At 55.8% G+C, this 17,806-nt stretch overlaps 1 protein-coding gene and 1 long non-coding RNA gene across 4 annotated transcripts; one reads left to right on the top strand and one right to left on the bottom strand.

The window, feature by feature from the left end:
* Nucleotides 1–3,754: 3,754 nt before the first annotated feature.
* Nucleotides 3,755–4,700, bottom strand: LOC308072269. The gene is made up of 2 exons (XR_013931613.1): nucleotides 4,642–4,700; nucleotides 3,755–4,379 (listed from the first exon to the last, which is right to left on the bottom strand). It is a non-coding gene; the product is annotated as an uncharacterized lncRNA (long non-coding RNA).
* Nucleotides 4,701–5,110: 410 nt separating this feature from the next.
* Nucleotides 5,111–17,731, top strand: PET117 (PET117 cytochrome c oxidase chaperone; the record flags this gene model as incomplete). Of its 3 annotated transcripts, none has more annotated exons than XM_080408881.1 (3): nucleotides 5,111–12,031; nucleotides 13,988–14,043; nucleotides 17,025–17,575. In XM_080408881.1, exons 1-2 carry the CDS (start codon nucleotides 11,070–11,072, stop codon nucleotides 14,037–14,039), a joined length of 1,014 nt encoding a protein of 337 aa, XP_080265007.1. In that variant the 5' UTR covers nucleotides 5,111–11,069. The 3 variants fall into 3 exon arrangements, with proteins under 3 accessions (XP_080265007.1, XP_080265006.1, XP_080265008.1); XM_080408880.1 differs by lacking the exon at nucleotides 17,025–17,575 and adding an exon at nucleotides 17,582–17,721 and having other exon boundaries at nucleotides 5,112–12,031; XM_080408882.1 differs by lacking the exons at nucleotides 13,988–14,043; nucleotides 17,025–17,575 and adding an exon at nucleotides 17,582–17,731 and having other exon boundaries at nucleotides 11,335–12,031.
* Between the last annotated feature and the right edge of the window lie 75 nt (nucleotides 17,732–17,806).

Raw genomic sequence — 17,806 nt, 5'->3', positions numbered from 1 at the left:
TTGGGTGCTCTGAGTCAGACATGCACTTACAAGCACAGCTGAATCAGGAACTAAATTATTATTATTATTATTATCATCATCATCAGCTCTGGAGCTCTGACACGAGTGGTCAGGGCTGTGGTGTGCCCAGCGCCATCAGAGGCACAAGGTGGAGAGAAAGTCCCGCAGCCCTGGCACGGCAGGAGGAGCGTGATGGAGATGCGCCACCCACCCTGCGCGGAGCACCCCGGCAGCAGTGGGCTGCCTTCCCCTCCAGCTGCCAAGCGGGAATACAGACCGTTGACCCAGACCTGGTGTTGCTTGGCTGTAGCCCAGAAGCAAACTGCACAACCTTTCCCAAAAATATGATTTTTTGGGTATTTTTTAACCTGGAGGAGGCTGGGGAGCTGCTCGCAGCATGCCCCCCGCCAGCGCCGCTGCAGGGAGCCACGGGCAGCATCCTCGGGGCCATGCCGGCTCCAGCCAGGCAGACCACGGCCACGGCACCGGGAGGCCGGCGTCCTGCTCCATACACCCACTGCAGCAATGCTGCACGTACAGCCCGAGTGCTGTAATTACTCAATAAATAACAACGCTAACGAGATAATGGCACACAAACCTTTCTGTAGGATCGTGTTTAATTTTCAGCGTTAGTTGGGTGTGGGAGAAAATCCAGTACGTTAAATTAACATTTTGGGTGTAAATCAAATTAAATGTACAAAACGCCCTGTAGGGTCAAAGCACAATGGGACCCACCCTTACAGATTTGACTACTAAAATGTGTTTCATTTGACTCGAATCTTTTGGGACTGAGGAGGGAGAGATGGGATCAAACAATGCATCAGCCATGTGTCGCTGTCGCAATCGCACCCCGCTCCTTCCCCAACCAACCACGGGTCGGGGGAGACCGGCGGCCGTGTGCGAGGGGCAGAGGGGACCTGTCCCTCCTGGGGGGCTCCCTCACTGCCAGCCTCCCCCCAGCTGACACAGCACCTAGGAGGCAGTGGGGAAAGCGCGCCGTGGGGCAAGGACCTGGGCGTAGGGAGCGAGGGAAGGAGCTGGGCTTGGGAAGGGAGGAGAAGAGCAGGGGAGAGATGCTCCGCGCAGGAGGCATAAGCAGAGGCACATTTCTGCTGCTCAGGGGATGGTGGCTCAGTTTTATCTAGGAACAGGGAATATTTTAGCTGAGACCCCAGGGAGCTGTGCCCTTTCTTCTTCTTGCCCAGGCTACCTTTCCCCACGATCAGCACCATGGGGCTGCAGGAGCAGGCGTTTGCCTGCATGGTGGAGGGACGTGGCCCACGCGGGGGTGAGGGTTTGATGGTACAGCCAGGCAGAGCTGAAAGGCACCGTCCCGCAGCAACGCAGTGAAAATGTCTGTGAGCTGGGCCCTTAGCACAGCATCCAGCAAAGGGACCTTCAAGCTTGGCCCCTGGTGGGATCTTGGCCCCCAGCATCACTCCTCCTGCACAGAAGTGGAGGGACACCAGCCGGTACACCTGCAGGGGCTGCGCTGGGGAAACCCTGCCCACGAGGCTGAAAGCACAGTCACCCAGTGCCCTTTTTCTGGTGATTCCTCATGATTTTGAGCCAAACCAGGCTGGATGGAGGTGAGACCCTGGCTGGTCCAGCAGCCCAGCAATGCAGCAGCGCAACCTTTGGTCTCTGGCTCCCAGCAGAGCTCAGATGGGGGGATTTACACAACTTTACTGACCATGGAAGAGAAGCCACAGCTTCATAGCCTTGGGAAGGTGAACCTTAACCTTCTGGGGTCTGTGGTGTGCCCCAGACATCGGGGCTGGGACGTCTGGGCTGCTGCAAGTCACCCAAACACCCTGCTGACACCCCCTCGGCTGGTGAATCCCCATGCTGCTCCCAGAGGCGTTTTGGGAGAGATGGGGAGGAGGAGGAGGCTGGGTGTCAAAATATGCCCAGTCCTCTGCGAGAGGCATCCTGGTGTGACACCTCTTCCTTGAAACACTCCACGTTTCCCCACATGAGGTGGGACAGTGAGCACAGAGCCACACCAGTGCCCAGGAACGGGTACCGTGAGGCCACCGGGAGCCCTGGGCTCACAGCATGGCCACGTTACAGGGAGAGGGTTTGCAGAAGGAAGATGCTCTCATTGCAGCCAAATCAAGATGAGAACAAGGGACAGTACCTCCTCTGCAGCATTTCCCAACCTGCTTTCTCCCTGGGTTATCCAGTGGAGGTCCAGCATGCCATAGGGTCTTCCCAGAAGGATCACAGGGACCTCTGAGGACCACAGCTTAAAAGCCCACAGAAGAGCACAGAGGAAAGGTCCCCCTGCTCTAAAATAAAGCCTTGCCTGGGACACAAGCTGTTTCCAGCCCCAATTTTCCTTACACCTGGATGTCTGCCCTTGCTCTCGCAGCTCAGCATCTGCCTGTGAAGAGCCGACATGCTCCTGGGGGGATGCTCCCCTCCGCCCCGCACCCCATAGCACACCTGCAGCACCAGGGGTGACTCAGCTGGGTTTCAGCAGCCGCCTGCACGCACACACCGTGCATTGCCGGAGGGGTTGCCATCGCCTCCAAAGGCAGGTTCCCACCCAAAGCGTGGCATCTCCAGTGCCAGCATGTGGGTGAACACTGGCCCCATGGTCCCCTGGAGGTCAGGGGGATGTGAGTGCTGCCGGGGGTGGCACAGGCTGCAAGAGCAAAGCTACTGCCCCGGTCATGCCTGCGCAACACTCGCCCGTGCCACCAGCTGTGGGGGCCAAGCCCGACCACTGGAGAGCCCTGCTTCCAGCCGGGACCTGGCAGCTCCCCTGCTGCATCAGGAACCACTTCACCACAGTGAATGAAGCCAGGGCGGCTCCGTGCCAGGTTATCTCAGAGAGAGAGAGCAGCGGCTCCGCAAGCTGCCCCGGTTTGGAGGGTGATCTGCTTTCCTTGGCTGAGCAGGGAAGGAGGGATGGAGAAGGTGCCAGCTGGGGGAAGATGGCTCCCCAGGCTGCGGCAGAACCTGCCCTGCCTGTGCTTCCCCGCTGGGTTTCAAAGCACCCCACCGGTGACTCACCGGGCTCCTGTCTCCCTGCCTCCCACGGCCCCTGCCACTCCCAGCGTCTCCCAGTCTTTCTCCACCGATACCTCCGCTTCCTTCCCACTCCCCCCCGCCGGCTCGGCGCTGTCTCTCCGCCCGCCCACTCGCTGTGGCTCTGCTCCCTGGGGCGTCCGGCGTCACCCCAGGTTGCCCAGCCGCTCCCCACTGAGCCCCACTCACCACGGAATCAGCACCCAGTGTCCTTGTGAAGACCATGCTGGATGCTGGACCCCGACAGCATCCCCCAAGCATCCTCCTTGGTGGCACCTGCAGCCCTGAGGTTTGGGGGTCAAGGCTGCCAGAGGACCCGTGCCCCCCACATCTCCCACACACGGTCCAATACCATTCTGGGAGGATGGGGTGACCCCCTTGGAGAGGTGTCCGCTCTCACAAGGTGGCCAGCAGAGCCCTGAGCTTGCAGACCCTGCTGTAGAAACACGACTATGTAAGCGTGTCCCTAGAAGCCCCCTGAAGCCCTTTCCCCAGCTTTGCCTGCACTGCCTGAGGTTTCTTTGTTCCTTGGTTTCCTGCGATCCCACTGTCTGCCCAGTATTTCCTCCCTGGGAACCTGGGTATGTTCCTACCAAGCCTGACACAGCAGCAGAGGTTGGAAACGTAGTGAAATCCCAGGAGTTTCCTGCAAATTGGTAGCTAAATAGGGGACAGAAAACTACTCCCCCTTAATATTCCTGCTGTGCTTAAAACTACATCAAGTGCACAACCTTTATTAGACACCAGCGAATCCACATGGGCTCTAACCTCCAAAAGCCACATCCACTCAAGTCAGAGCCCCTCCAGCTCCTCCAACAGTCACTGGTGGTGGTGGTCCTCAATCACCAGGGCTTCTCTGATGTTTTCACAAGAGAGATGTCTCTAGGCGCCACAGCCAATGCTGTGCATACAGGGAAGAAATGGGGGGGCTGCCACTCGCCCTTTGTGACCGGTGGGTTGGATTTGGGGTGCTTCCTGGCAGGAGGTCACGGAAAGCTTCGGCCAGGCGGGTCTGGCCAGAGCTAGCGGTGACACCTGTGAAGATGAGCAGCTTCCTCATCTGAGCGCGATTCCATCTCCCGAGGGGTCCGTAGCTACGGCGTGGATGCAGTGGGAAGGCTGCTGGGGGGTGCCTGCCCGAGCCCCGCGCCCTGGCCTGCTCCATGAGGTGTTTTCCCTCCCCGTGTCACGCTCGAGTCTCAGCGTCGCCACATCTCCACCTTCCTGTTTCGCTGCCCGGCTGGTGCCTGCTCCAGCAGGGTGTCCCATGCAAATGGCAGGCATCATGCCGAAAAAGACACGTTTTTCCCTCCGTTGGGATATGGACTTCACATCAGGATGTGCTGCCATCGGGATGTCCTGCTGCTGGGATGCAGAGTGCGTCAGGATGCGCTGCCATCGGGATGCGCTGCTGTTGGGATGCACTGCTGCTGTGACATGTTGCACATCAGGATGCACTGCTGTCATGACATGCTGCACATCAGGATGCGCTGCTGTCATGATGCACTGCTGTTGTGACATGCTGCACATCAGAATGCGCTGCTGTCATGACATGCTGCACATCAGGATGCGCTGCTGTCAGGATGCACTGCTGCTGTGATGCACTGCACATCACGATGTGCTGCTGTTGGGATGCGCTGCTGCCATGACGTGCTGCACATCAGGATGCGCTGCTGTCGTGACATGCTGCACATCAGGATGTGCTGCTGATGGAGGCTGAGTTCAAGCAGGGAGCGCAGAGCCTGGCTGCTGGGCAAGGCCAGCCTGCCCCCTTAGCTGGCTGTGACCACAACCTGTGACCACAACCTTTTATCGGGGGTTGGGGACCTCACCCAGCTCCCTTGGGAAAGCTCTCCCTGGAAAGGTGGGCGTCAGCCGGTGCTGGTGGAAAAAGGCCAAGGAGCCACAGCTGGGGTCTGACCCAGCCAGTCCCACCCCAGGCTCCTAAAAATAACAAAAGCACTTTCCAAAGACCTTCAAAGGCCCCGCTGCCCACAGTGGCACAGCCTGACAAGCTGCCACTCCCCCCCCCCGTGTGGGGGCTGCACTCCCCCTCCCCCGCAAGCCCTGCCAGCTCTGCCACCCCCTCCAAGCTCAGACCTCGGTGGCAGAAAATCCCCTGTCCCCTCCCCAAGAATAAATGGTGTCTGAGGCCCCCAAGGCTTCCTCATTCCTGCCAGATGACCACCACCATAAACCCCATTGTATGCGTATGGGCTTTATGCGTTTCTTTACCATTTCAAAAACCTCCGAGAGGGCAGGCTGGGAGGGCAGGCTGGGCGGCTGGGCTGTCCCGCCATCCTTCTGCTCTTGGGGGAATGGGAAGGCTAGGTGAGTGATGGAGCAGTGATAAGGGCACAGAGGGTCAGTGATGAGCGGGAGGAAGGGATAACTGTCTGGGGATGGTCCCACCGCTGCCACCCACGCCAAGCACCCTTGCAGTGCTTGGTGGTCTGGCAGCAGCAGAAAGAGAAGATGAGGTCCAACTAGACTCCTCTCAGCTCCTCTCCAACAAGGAGGACCACCAGGACAGCCTTGGCCATCGGCACTGCTGATGCCAGCCTGAGCACAAGGGTGTCCCAAGCCAGGCCCGGGGACGGGTTGGCATGTCCCAAGCCCTGGTCAAAAGCTGCCCTGCTAGAGACAGATCCTTCCCGCTGTGTGCCCGGCTGCACCCTGCGGAGCACGGGGAGGGCTGGTTCCCGGCGGGGACACAGTGCCGCTGCCGCAGAGCCCCTGCCCGTCCCGGCCCGCCTGCACTAGGGCAGAGCACGTGCTCCGACATGCCCAGGATGAGTTAAGCATCAGGATACGCACCCGCTGCCTACAAAATCACCCAGGGAGCTCAGCGGCACCACTTCCAGCCGGGCTCCCTTCCCTGTAGCTGTGGTTTGACAGCCAAGGGGGGCTCAGTGGGGCTGCAGCACCCATGGGTGCCCCTGAACCCTCTCCAGTCAGCCAGCTGAGGTCGAAGCCCGACTTTAGCCCTCCTCTCCCTGCTCCCTGCAGGGCTGCACCGCCACAGCCCCAGGGGGGTAGGGACGGGGGGGGCACAGCACCCTGCACCCTGCAGGGCTCACCCAGTGGGGGGCCAGGGACCCCTACACCTCCCCGCCTTGCAGCAGCCCTGGTGCTGGGGCAGGGCTACCTGTGCCATGCGAGCTGCAGGCCGGTTGCTTGCAGAATTACTCTGCCAGCCTTTTGGTTTTTTTTTCTTTGCACAGGGGTTTTCATCTCCTGGTGCCTTTTACAATGTTTGCCAGGAAAAAAAAACAACCAAACCACGAACCCCAACGCCACGCCTGTATGCGAGTGGCTCTGCCCTCAACAGTGCTGCCGCAACACCTGCCTCCCGCTGTCCGCGGCCAAGGGTCTGTGCGATTGCCGCTAATATAATTATAAAGCACTGGGGTTACATCCTCCCCTTACTGCCGCACGAGTAGACTTTGGCCTCTGTCTACACTTCAACGGCCTGTCCCCCTCGGGGGAAGCACGTGCAGGAGGGAGCCGGGGTGCAGCTCCCTGCTCGGGTACCGCCGCGGTGCCCCAAACGAAGGGCAGAGACAAGCCGTGCCCCATGGGAAAAGCAGGGCGAGGTGTCGGGGAGGGGGAGGCAGCATCCAGACTGCCCTCCTCGCTTCCTCCCGTCTCGGCGGTGCTGGGGAAGGAGCCCGGGGTGGCTGGGGCCATGGGGGGCCCCTTCGCACCCCCCGGCTGGGGCGCGTGGCGATGGCGGAGCCCGCACCTTGGTTGGTTTACCTGGAGGTGACCCGCTGGCGTGGCCACCCCTGGGGCTGGCTGGCTAACGTGTAACCACACAGAGCCCGGCTGTAAAACCGGCGGGGCTCACGCAGCGGCTGCCCCGGTTTCTGCCCTCCCCGCGGGAAGGAGGAAGTGTACACAGAAATTACAATCAAAAGTAACAGTTTTGCAGGCTGCTCTGCAAAGGGAAGGGAAGTTTAGATGCTCACAAGGGAGTAAAAGAACGGTGCTCCTCACCCTGGTTTTCTCTTTTCTCCATCATGAAAGTCTCAGGACAATCAGACTTGCTCCCCTCCCGCTCCCCAGGAAGATCCGTCAGGGCCCCAAGGCTTGTCCGCATGGGAGTAGCAACAAAATTCACCCAAATTGCTGCCGACAGCGGGTCAGGGGCTCACGGAGCCCCCGTACAAACGCGGAGGGGATGAGTTAGGGTGGCTTTCACTTCATCCGTGTCCATCAGAAAATAAAACTCGCCCAAGGCAGGGCAGCCATATGTCCACCTGCCTGGAAAGGAGGCTAACCTGGTCAAAATAAAGCATTTTTAATACATATATTTCATTAATTTAAATTATTTTTTGGAGTCTCTGCACACAGAGAAGCACCCAGTGACTCTACCTCTTAATTAAAAAGGGAGGACAGAAAAACTAACACATTTCCATTTGTTCCTCTGCATTTTTCAGGGTTTTGAATACCAACAACACAACCTGTCCCCGCTGTTGTCCCCCCCAAATCTGATAGAAACATTTACTGCAGGGCCGGGGCACCTGCACGCAGACGATCAGTGCCTCCACCGCCACAACCAGGTGTGCCACCGTTGCAGGGGGAGCAAATAATTCAGCTTCTCAAAGTGGAAAAGGCATCACAGTGCCTATGACATAGCACATAACTTTTTTGCCACTATTATTAGCACTGCCGTAAGGAAAAAAGCAATGCTAATAACAGCAGGCACAGCATGCTCCCCTCCTCAGTGGGCTCTCCCCTGCGCTCAGCTCCTCATCTATCCCGAGACCTCTGGCCGACAGTGTGCGGACACCCGCGCACACCCGCACTCGCCAGCCGCACACTCAGAGCCCCCTGGCCCAGGACCGGGCGTGCCAGGGACGGTGGCCGGGCACCAGGCTCAGCTCCCCGCGCAGCACCCAGGGAGGCCAGGGCTGGGCTTTCTGGGGCGAATTCCTAACGGCAGTGCTGGCAACCTCCTCCAGTGGCTTCACGGAGCAGAAAGGAACTCGGTTCAGGTTGGGTTCCAGCTTTTTTTTTTTTTTAATTTATTTCCAATTGAGGTAGCGGAGCCATTGTGTCTTGGTGGAGTGCTCCGGGTGTGTGCAAACGCACCCGCACGAGCACACACGCCAGCACGTGCATGCCTGCTCAGGAGGAAGAGCTGGCTCTGCAAAGAGGGAAGGACAGCTAGCTTACCAAAACCCCTGGGAAAAAAACCTGAAAGCTTTGTGAAAACACACCTTTGGGATTATTTTTTAATTATAATTATTTTCTTGTTTGCAGTTTGATAAGAGAGATTGCTTCCTCATGTTACACAGGAGAAATGGAGTGGCAGAAGGGCTGTGTTTCAGGCTACAAGCCTAGAAATGGGCTCAGTACAAACTTTAACTCCATCCCCTGACATATTTTGCAGGATTTTCTGCAGGCTTTAGTGCTACTGGTGACCCGCTAAGGCAAGCCATGACTGAGCACCGCGTTTTATGGATTCTCTGGCAGGTAATATAGGATTGACCTGACTCTGCTATCCCTTCCCTTCATGGGATGCTACCTGGCTCAGTGTCACCACCCATTACACAAAAGCTTAGCCAGAACCCCTCCGCATCTGCCAGAATGGCTGGAAGAGGCAAATAAACGGGGCAGTCTTATGGAGACAGGACCTGCAATGCAGCTGTACCAAGGAGGCTGGCAAATGCCTGTGTAAGACATGTAAGAGAGGAAGGAGGAGGTGGATGAGGCACAGAGGTTGCACAATCTTCATTAGCTCCAGGAACCAGGATAAAAATGCCCTCTATGCATTGACTTCAGATTTGTTATCCAAGATCACCATAGAGATCTGAGCTGTTTGCCCAGGGGGAAAATGGCCTTCAGGTTTTCAGTTTCCTTCACATGTGAGTCAACCCTTCCCTGACTGGTGCTCAAATCCGACTCCACAAGACAACGTGTGCCGCTACACCCAGACCAGCAAAGGAGGAACCAAGGCACAGGAAAGAGGGCATCAAAGAAAGGCATGGGCAAAACACACCAGGAATGAGCTAGCGGCCGCCAAGGCGTTCGTTTGAGGAAACCTCATGTAGAGAGCAACCAGCAGAGGCAGCAAAGCAAGAGGCTCTCTGGAGCAACATTTCTCTCAGCACAAAGTCACCCTCTGCCTCACTCTTATTTTGAGAGCATCAGCAATGCAGCTCGTCTCCTTGTGAGGAGCTACCATCACCTTGCCAGTTGTGCACACGCGTCGGCCCCACAAGACATCTCTGCAACAGGCCTGGGCCGGTCAAGGTTGTGTTTGTTGTGGGGAACCCTGAAATCTCCTTCTCTCTTGCCCTTCTGCCATCCGCTAACTACAAAGGCTTTTTGCAGCAGTATTACTGCTGAGTGCTCTTGCTTCCCTCCTCCATCACCCTCACTTCCCTGCCTCTGCAGCGTGCCTCTTGCCGGGCTTACCCAACCTGGCTGGAAAAGTGTTCAGAAAAAGGAAACTGGGCTTTTACCCACTGCGGCTGCTGCAGGGTTTGAAGCCAGGCCCAGGTGCTAACCTGGTCCATGGCTGGGCCTTCCCTGGACAGGCTCACAGGCACAGGAAGGAGGCAGCCACTCAAAGCAGAAAAGCAGGGAAGGCGAGCACTTCAGTGGTACCTAGCCTTTGGGAGGGAAGGGAGGAGAGCAGGAACACCTGAATGACCATGGAAGAAACTCCAGACTGTGAAATCACAGCCCCAACATTCCCTGCCCAGGGTTTTAGCCCCTCAAGTGATTAATGCCAAGCTTGGGTAGAGGCATTCAGCTTCCAGCTGGGGTGAGCTGCGCCCTTCCGCGGTGCCAAGGGCGCAGCGCTGGCTCACATCCACTGTGCATCTGGCTCGACCCTGTTCTTGGCACTCCAGTGGCCTTGGACACGTTACAAGCACTTATGCATAAGTCTTAATAACAGTAAACACACCGATGTGAGCAAACTATTAGACTCAATTGAAATATTATCATTCCCACTAATTTTGCCTTTCATTTTAATCACATTCATTCAGCAGAAAGATGAAAAAGATTACAGGAAGGACAGATTAACTTCACACATTTGGTTTTCCTCTTCCACCCCAGATGGGGCTGGGGTTGCAACCCTGCTACCCCCTCGCAGCAACTCCTCTGTAACTCTAAGCACTTCCTGGAGATAGCTGAGCCTGGTTTTGAGACACAGAGTGCAGTACCTGCTGAGGCTGAGATTCCTTGTGTCCCACCATCCTGCCTGGCAGCAAGCTGTGGCAGATGCTCAGAGAAAAAAGTACAGGAAGGAATTGGGAATAAGCCTACACCTTTCACAATAAACCTCCCACCTTCCCATTCATTTGTGGTTTAAGGAGTTCATGAGACAAAAGCAGCATCCAGACATCAAGAGCACTCCCGGAATTTGTACAGGTCCTTTCTGAATCCATGGGTAAGTTCAGCTTCTGTAGTACCAGGGACAATGACTTCCACAACTCACTCACACATGGCATGACGTTCTTTTTGCTTGGTTTAATGGTGCTACCCACAGACCCACTGGTTACCCCTGGCCTGTGGGAAATTGTGAACGACTGTACCCTTCAGGGTTTTACAGGCCTTGTGGTATATCCCCATTTCCCCATTAGACGTCCTTTTGTTTGACACATTTTCTAAGTCACTCCTCCACACCTCTGATATGCTCATTTGGGTGGTAACGCAGCAGATAGTGACTGCTGACAAGTTCCCTGCTTTTCGGGAGTGTGACCTGAGCCTCTGACTGCTCCACAGTAGCCGGGGGAAGTTTGCTTTAAAGTGTTACAGGGTGAAAGTGCCCTGAACGGCTGGAGTCCTCCAGCTGAAGCCTGAAGCGCATCTGAACATGGTGGATCAAAGTCATTCATGATAGCCATCTGTTGCCCTCACACGGGAGCACTGGGAACATAAATTTTTCCCTGTCTGTAAAGTGCTCAGATACTCTAGTGAGGAGGTGCCAGGGAAAAGCCCCAGGGAGAGGAATAATTCTGTCTTCAGAGTGCGAAAAACTGCCAAACACGAGGCCTAAGGCCACACACTGAACAATGAGAAGAAACCGAACAATTGAAGCGCTGCTTTCGCCAGCTGCTTGTCCTGGGCAATTTGGGTTTTCTGGGCAAGGGAAGTGCAGAACTGGAGGTCTTCACACAATAAAAGCAAAAATCTTTCTTGAACTCTTAAGAAAACTCCTTTTGTTTGTTTTCCAGAGTTGCAAGCCCACTGGAAACGCAAGAGCAGGGCGTCGGGCAGCTCCGGTAGAGAACAGCCCCCCGGGAAAGGCTCCGGCAGGCACGGACGGGCCGGCCGCCCTCCCCCCGCCGGGGCTCCCCCGGTGGCGCCGTCAGTGGGCGAGGGCCCCGCTTTACCCGCCCACACCGGCGCTTCTGGCCCGAGGGCCGCAGGCGCCCGGCCGGGGCAGGGCGAGGGGCTGGGCCCAGCGGGGCAGGCGATGGCAGCGCTGCCCGCAGGACCCCTGCCCGCCACCCGGCCGGGCCGCGCCTGGCCTCAGCCCCCAGGTACACGGCGAGGCCGCGGGCCGCTCCCCGCCGCAGGCCCGGCCGGCCCGTGGGTCGCGAAGGCGCCCCAATCCCCGGGCAGGAGAGCCGGGGAGCCCCGGGGGGCGGCGGGGGACAGCGCTCCGGCCGCCTTCCCCTCACCCGCCGCCGCGGGGCAGCGGCCCAGCCCTATCGCCCCGCGGCAGGGGGACGGGACGGGGCATCGCTCGGCCCGACCCGGCCCGGCCCCGCATCGGCGGTCGGTTGCTCTGGGCTGGCTCGAGGCGCTCGGCGCTCGGCTGGGGGCGGGGCTCTCCTCCGCTCCGCTGCCCCCCCTCGCCCCGCCCGGCCCGGCCCTTCCCCCCGCGGCGAGCAGGCGGCTCGGGCACGCGCCGCCCGCCCCGCCGTCGCCGGCCATGTCGAGGAGCTCCCGGGCGGTGCTGGCCGTTACCGCGCTGCTCTCCGCCGCCACCGTGGCGGCCGTGCACGTCCAGCAGCGGTGGGAGCGGGAGGTGAGTGGGCCCCGCCGCGGGTGGGGGTGGGGGCGGAGGGGAAGGGGCGAGAGGGGCCCCAGGCCCCGCCCCCGGCAGGGCAGGCCCCGGCCCCGCCCCTCACCTGAGGCCTGGCCCGAGGTGTCAGGCCGGGGCCCCGCCCTCACCTGGCGCCCCACCCCTGCGCGCCCCAAACCCCGCCCCTCGCACCCTGCCCGGTCCGGGCGCCGCAGCCTCCCCACGTGGCTCAGCCCTCGCCCGCCTGCCTGCCTGCCCTCCTGCCTGCCCTCCTGCCCGCAGCGCCCTGCCTGCCTGCCCTCCTGCCCGCAGCGCCCTGCCTGCCCTCCTGCCCGCCCTGCCCGCCTGCCTGCCCTCCTGCCCGCAGTGCCCTGCCTGCCTGCCTGCCTGCCCTCCTGCCCGCCCTGCCCGCCTGCCTGCCCTCCTGCCCGCAGCGCCCTGCCTGCCTGCACGCCCTTCTGCCCGCCCTGCCCACCTGCCTGCCCTCCTGCCTGCAGCGCCCTGCCTGCCTTCCTGCCCGCCCTGCCCGCCTGCCTGCCCTTCTGCCTGCAGCGCCCTGCCTGCCCGCAGCACACTGCCCGCAGCATCCTGCCTGCCTGCCCTCCTGCCCGCAGCACCCTGCCCACCCTGCCTGCCTGCTTTGCCCACAGTGCGTGCCTGCCTGCCTGCCCTCAGCGTCCTGCCTGCATGCCTGCACCACCATGCCTGCCTGCAGCACCCTGGCCACCCACCTGCCCCTCTGCCTGCAGCAGCCTGCCTGCCCGTGTGCCTGCCTGCCTGCCCACAGCACCCTGCCCGCCTGCCCACCTTCCTGCCTGCCTGCAGCGCCCTGCCTGCCTGCCCTCCTGCCCTCACTGCCCTGCCCCTGCCTGCACCCAAAGACAGGCCTTATGTGCCCGGCAGGGAGCTGGGTCCCCACTGCCGCCTTCTGTGCCCTGCCTGAAAGTGGGGGCTTCAGGCACTCGGGTGCGCCCAGCCCAGAGCTCAGGGGCCGGAGCGGTGCCTGCACAGTGGTGCCCTGCTGGCACTGCCTCCCCTGCTCTGCCCCTGGCATTTCTCTCTCCAGGAACTACCCCTTCCCCACCTTTTCCTGCCCTGGCATTGGCCTTTCCATGCTCACGTAGCTGCTCATCCCGTCCCTTACCCGTCAGGGGTGAGCAGCAGCTAGGAGCTCCAGGGTGAGGTAGGACAGGCTCAGCAGAGGCTGACTCCTCGCCCTCTGCAGCAGCTGGGGTGTGGGGGTGCAGGGAGGTTGTCGTCCTGCACATGCTGGGCCCAAGGGCACTGCCCTGGCAGCATTCCCAGGACTCTGCTCTGTCCGGCCAAGCTCTCCCACTGGTGCCTGTCCCTCTGGCAATGCCTGTGCTGTGCTGTTCCTGAGCCGCACAGGTGCCTGCCGCTGAAGGGCAAGCAGCGCGGTGCGGTGCCGTGCAGCCTGCCCTGGCTCCCTTTGGCGCTGGCAGCTCAGGCCGAGTGCAAGCTAACAGAAACACCAGGTGATAATTAAATGGGGAAGTTTTCCGTGCTACATTTACCAAATTCAGGTAATTCCTGGCAGGCACCCTGTGTGCGAGGAGCCCCACAGCCGAAGGTGTTGGGTCACACAATGGTGAGGCCCTGTACAAAGAAGTCCTGCCCAGGCCTGGCGGTTGTGTGATTGCAGAATGGGTGTGTTGCATGACAGAAGTTTGGGCAAGGAGTGTGCTGGTTTGAACCCTGCCGATGAGCCAGTTGGATACTGATGTGAGGGCACACATCTGGTTTTTCCTCCCTTATTTAGAAAAAAAAAATCTAGAAAATGCACACAAAAAAAAGCCTATGTTAAATGACTGTTGTTAAAAGTCTGAAGTTACCAGACACCCGAGTTCAAGTTGCTAGTCCGTACCCCAGCTCAGCCAGCTGTTGCATGGGCTTTATGATGCAGTCCGTAATTACAGAATTACATTTTTTTCCCTCAAGAGATCGTCTCTGTCAGTGCTTGAGAATGATGGACCTTGGAGGAGGAGACTGATGTGGTAAGGAAAGAGGCAGGTTAATTTGTGCAGAAGTTGGAAAACACTGGCACAGGCCGTAGTAGCAAAAAGAGGAAGGCTGGTCTCTTGGAGTGGCAACAGGGAATGGCTCTGCATTTGCCAGAGCTGACATATGTGCAGGTTAGATCGCTTAAACTCAGATTTTTGTAGGTGGTTGTTAGCTAATTCAGTGTGCCTGCCTTGAGCCACCGAAGGTCTGGCAGGAATATGTGTTCAGTGCTCCTAAACTACAGCTGGAGCAAATGGGAGCTGCACTTTGAGCATGTGCTGCAGGACAACGCATGCTCTCAAAAAAAAATCACCCTTGGGTGTTTCAGTGAGACACCTAAACTTAATGGGTGTTTTTGACTTTGATTTTTGGCTGATCTCTCTCCTTCATCTCATAGAGAGGCTGTGAAAATAAATTGTTTACAAAACACCCATATTCTATAGGGGTAACAGGCATAAAACAGTCTACGGGTGAATGAGTAATGCCACTGTCAGAGTGGGTTCTACGTATTCGGGCAACAGGCTGAACAAGGAATGTGAAACTCAACACCCGAGTTCCTGGTCAGGATCCTAAACACTGAGTACCTGGTCAGGATCTGTGCTGAGTCAGCCAGCGGTCCCCTGGTATGTAGAGACCGCGTTGTAACTCATGTGCAAATCATGGGTAAATTAAGGGCGCAACTCCCAAGTTTACAGTGTGCATTCTACCAGTGTGTATGTCTCTAGCAAAAGGGGTGGTGGATCAGCTGATGAGTTGATATGGTTAATGCCCTCTGGTCACGCCATGTATTTCTACGGATACCAGGAGGAAAACGGGGACTTGCCACCCTTTGCCTGTTCTCCTTGCTGTAGCCCCTTGCTGTTCCTGTTGCTCCTTGCTGTAGCTGTTGCTCAGTTTGCAAAATAATGTTAAATTGTTTTGGTTGTTACACCTCAGGTCGCTGCTGCAAGCCTCTGCCCGGGTCTCCCTAGGTCTCCCACATAAGACAGCAGTGGGCAGCTTTCTTCCCATGGGTCCGTTGTAACTTGCTGTCTCTGCTGTTGGGCTGCCAGCAGATAGGCAGTTTTGCTGAGTGTCCTAGAGATGGAGGGGTCAAAGGATCCAGCTGGTCAGCGATAAAACCTTTTGGGAGTGTTGGGGGACAGATCCAGTATCTATTCTTTGCTGTCCTTCCTAACGCTGGGCCTGGGCACAGCCTGTGAGCTCTGCATGGGGAACTCATGAGCTCATAGGTGCCTGTTGGCCTGTACCTGTGGGGATGGATTCGCAAACCAGTCCCCTAGAATTAGAGGTGATCTCCCCAAAAGCTGAATCTGATGCTAATCTGTTGCTGTTTGCAGGGCTATTAGCATTCCTCAAGATGCTGCTGTTGCAGAAATGAAGCCTTACTACTTGTAGATTATTTTTTTTTCAGCAATGAGTTTAACTTAATTTTAAATTGCTATTCAGAAGCACTAAGGCTCAAAGCTTATCTTTTATAAATGAAATCTGAGATTTTCTCTTTATAATTCTTCACGTTCAAGTCAGGGAATGTAATGGAAATAAGTAACGTGGATATTCTGCAGTCCTGGTGTAGGGATTATTTCGGGTTTATCTTTATACAGGCTAATAAATTTTTGACTTTTATAAATTAATATGCCAGGCACAAAGTGATTTGAGCTTGTGCACATTTAACTAAACTGATGCAGAAGACCAGCAGGCCTAACTTCTGAGAACAGAGGAAGGTGACATTAACTTTTTCATGGCTTTTTGTCACTCGTGATACTCAAATTATAAAGGTCTCTTCTCCAAACTGTGCATTTTCAAACTAAATGCATTGCAGAATAGCTGTGTTTTGTGAAGGAAAAAGAATGACATTCCTGATGTAATTGTTCAGTTACAGCGTATTTCCCCACATTTTTTGTTTATTTTTATTAACTAACAGTAATGAGATAATAAATTGTCTTTAGTGATTACTAATCTGTAACCAGAATTCAGCTGATGGAAGCTGATGGGAAGGATTAGATTCATTTCCAGAGAGAGCTTTGATTATTGGCTGACATACGTGTCTGTGCGTTTTCTTAGCAAGATAAAATATTTCTTAAACAAAACCGTTCTATTTTAATCTTGACAGGAGAAATAATTGCCTTGGAAATGTGCAGTTATTGCCATTCTAGGTGAGGAGTAAAACCCTGTGAGAACTTGTCAAATAATAATCACAAACATCTAAAATGACTTCAGGGTCAGCTTTCAAATGAATTATTTGCAGGTGCATTTTGGCATCATTCAAACAGGTCAAATAAATTATTCATCTTTTTTTGCCATTAGGCTAAATAATTTATTCATGTCTCCAGTATCCAGTGGCTAACCTTGGTACCTGGGAAACCTTTCTCATTCCTGAGTCCAAGCTGAGCATGAGTTGGTAAATTAGGCAGGTAGATAATGCTTTAACTAAATTTAACTTTTAACTGAAGGTTCTCATCTTTAGTTGAGCTAAAACATGACTGTGATCACACAGCTTGATTCAGACGTGAGCTAGGGTTGGCCCTCGACAACTGTTTCATGTTTTTACTCATTTATAATATTTTTGTCCTTGGGTATTGTATTTTCTGATAAGCTTGTGACTATTGCTTTGAAATCTAGTAAGTGTCTGAATATCTAAAAACATATCACCTGCCTGAGGAGGCCAAGCCAAACCACCAAAGTGAACTGGGGATCCCATGTTCTTCTTTGCGGTAGCACTTGTCTTTGGTTAGCCTGCTCAGGGAGTTAAATTGGCAGAGAATATGTCGTGCTTTGTGAAGGAGAGAACAAGAGAGTTGTTTTCTGCTGGCTGAGCTGTCTGACCCTGGGGTGGGATAAGCAGTGCGGGGAGCGTGGGAGGGATGGCAGCAGCACCGGCTTTGGTCCGTTGAAGTTGCCAGAGAACTGTATCTCAGCTGTATGTCATGTATACAATCAGTTAAACGCTTCATATGGTCCTGTTTCCTTCCAGAGTTAGCATCAGCATTGCCATCTCCTCCATCCTGTGTCTGATCTCATCACCCCTCCAATGACATCACTCTGCTGCCTCACCTGTCCTGAGAGGTGCACATTTGGAGTAGAGCCACTGGTTCCCAGCTGATCCCTCCCCTTTGTCACCAAATCCTCTCCAAGCAGAGAAGTTTTGGGGGGGTTAATTCCATTTGGTAAAGGTTTAAAGCAGAGGTAACAGGATTTTATAGATAATGTCAATCCTGCATGGCATGGGAATTACAGGTACTTAGCATTTATTTGTGTGAGAGCTTTACTGCTTAGTAATCTCACCCATCTGAAGTGCTTACAAATAAAGCACTTTTTGGTGTAGTATCATAAACTTGATATCGGTTATATGCTCCTGTAGTTTTAGATTCAAACCATGTTAGGTGGCTGTATCTACAGGTGGTGGCAGAGAACTTGCAAAGGCAGCATGGAGAACAGCCCTGCAGGAGGGATTAATCCTGGAGCCTGGGTGGGGATGAATCACATACAACATCCAACAGGCTGTGATAAACCCTGTCCCTTTGTTTTCAGAGGCTGCACAGTGGAGTTCTCAGAGATCTTGAGCGACAAAGTCAGAAAAAGGAGAATATTCGCCTGCTAGAAGAGCAGATTGCTTTGACAAAGCACCTTATGGAAGAAAGAGACAAGGCACTAATGGAAAAAAGGTCCCAGCAGTCCTAGGCGGAAACCTGGGTCGTTAGAGGTTTGATTAAAGATCCTGATATCTAACTACTTGCAAATATTTCAGCAAAGAGA

The sequence above is a fragment of the Falco punctatus genome (assembly GCF_963210335.1).
Source record: "Falco punctatus genome assembly, chromosome: 12".
Classification (NCBI taxonomy): Eukaryota; Metazoa; Chordata; class Aves; order Falconiformes; family Falconidae; genus Falco; species Falco punctatus.
This window is presented reverse-complemented; position numbering and strand designations above follow the sequence as displayed.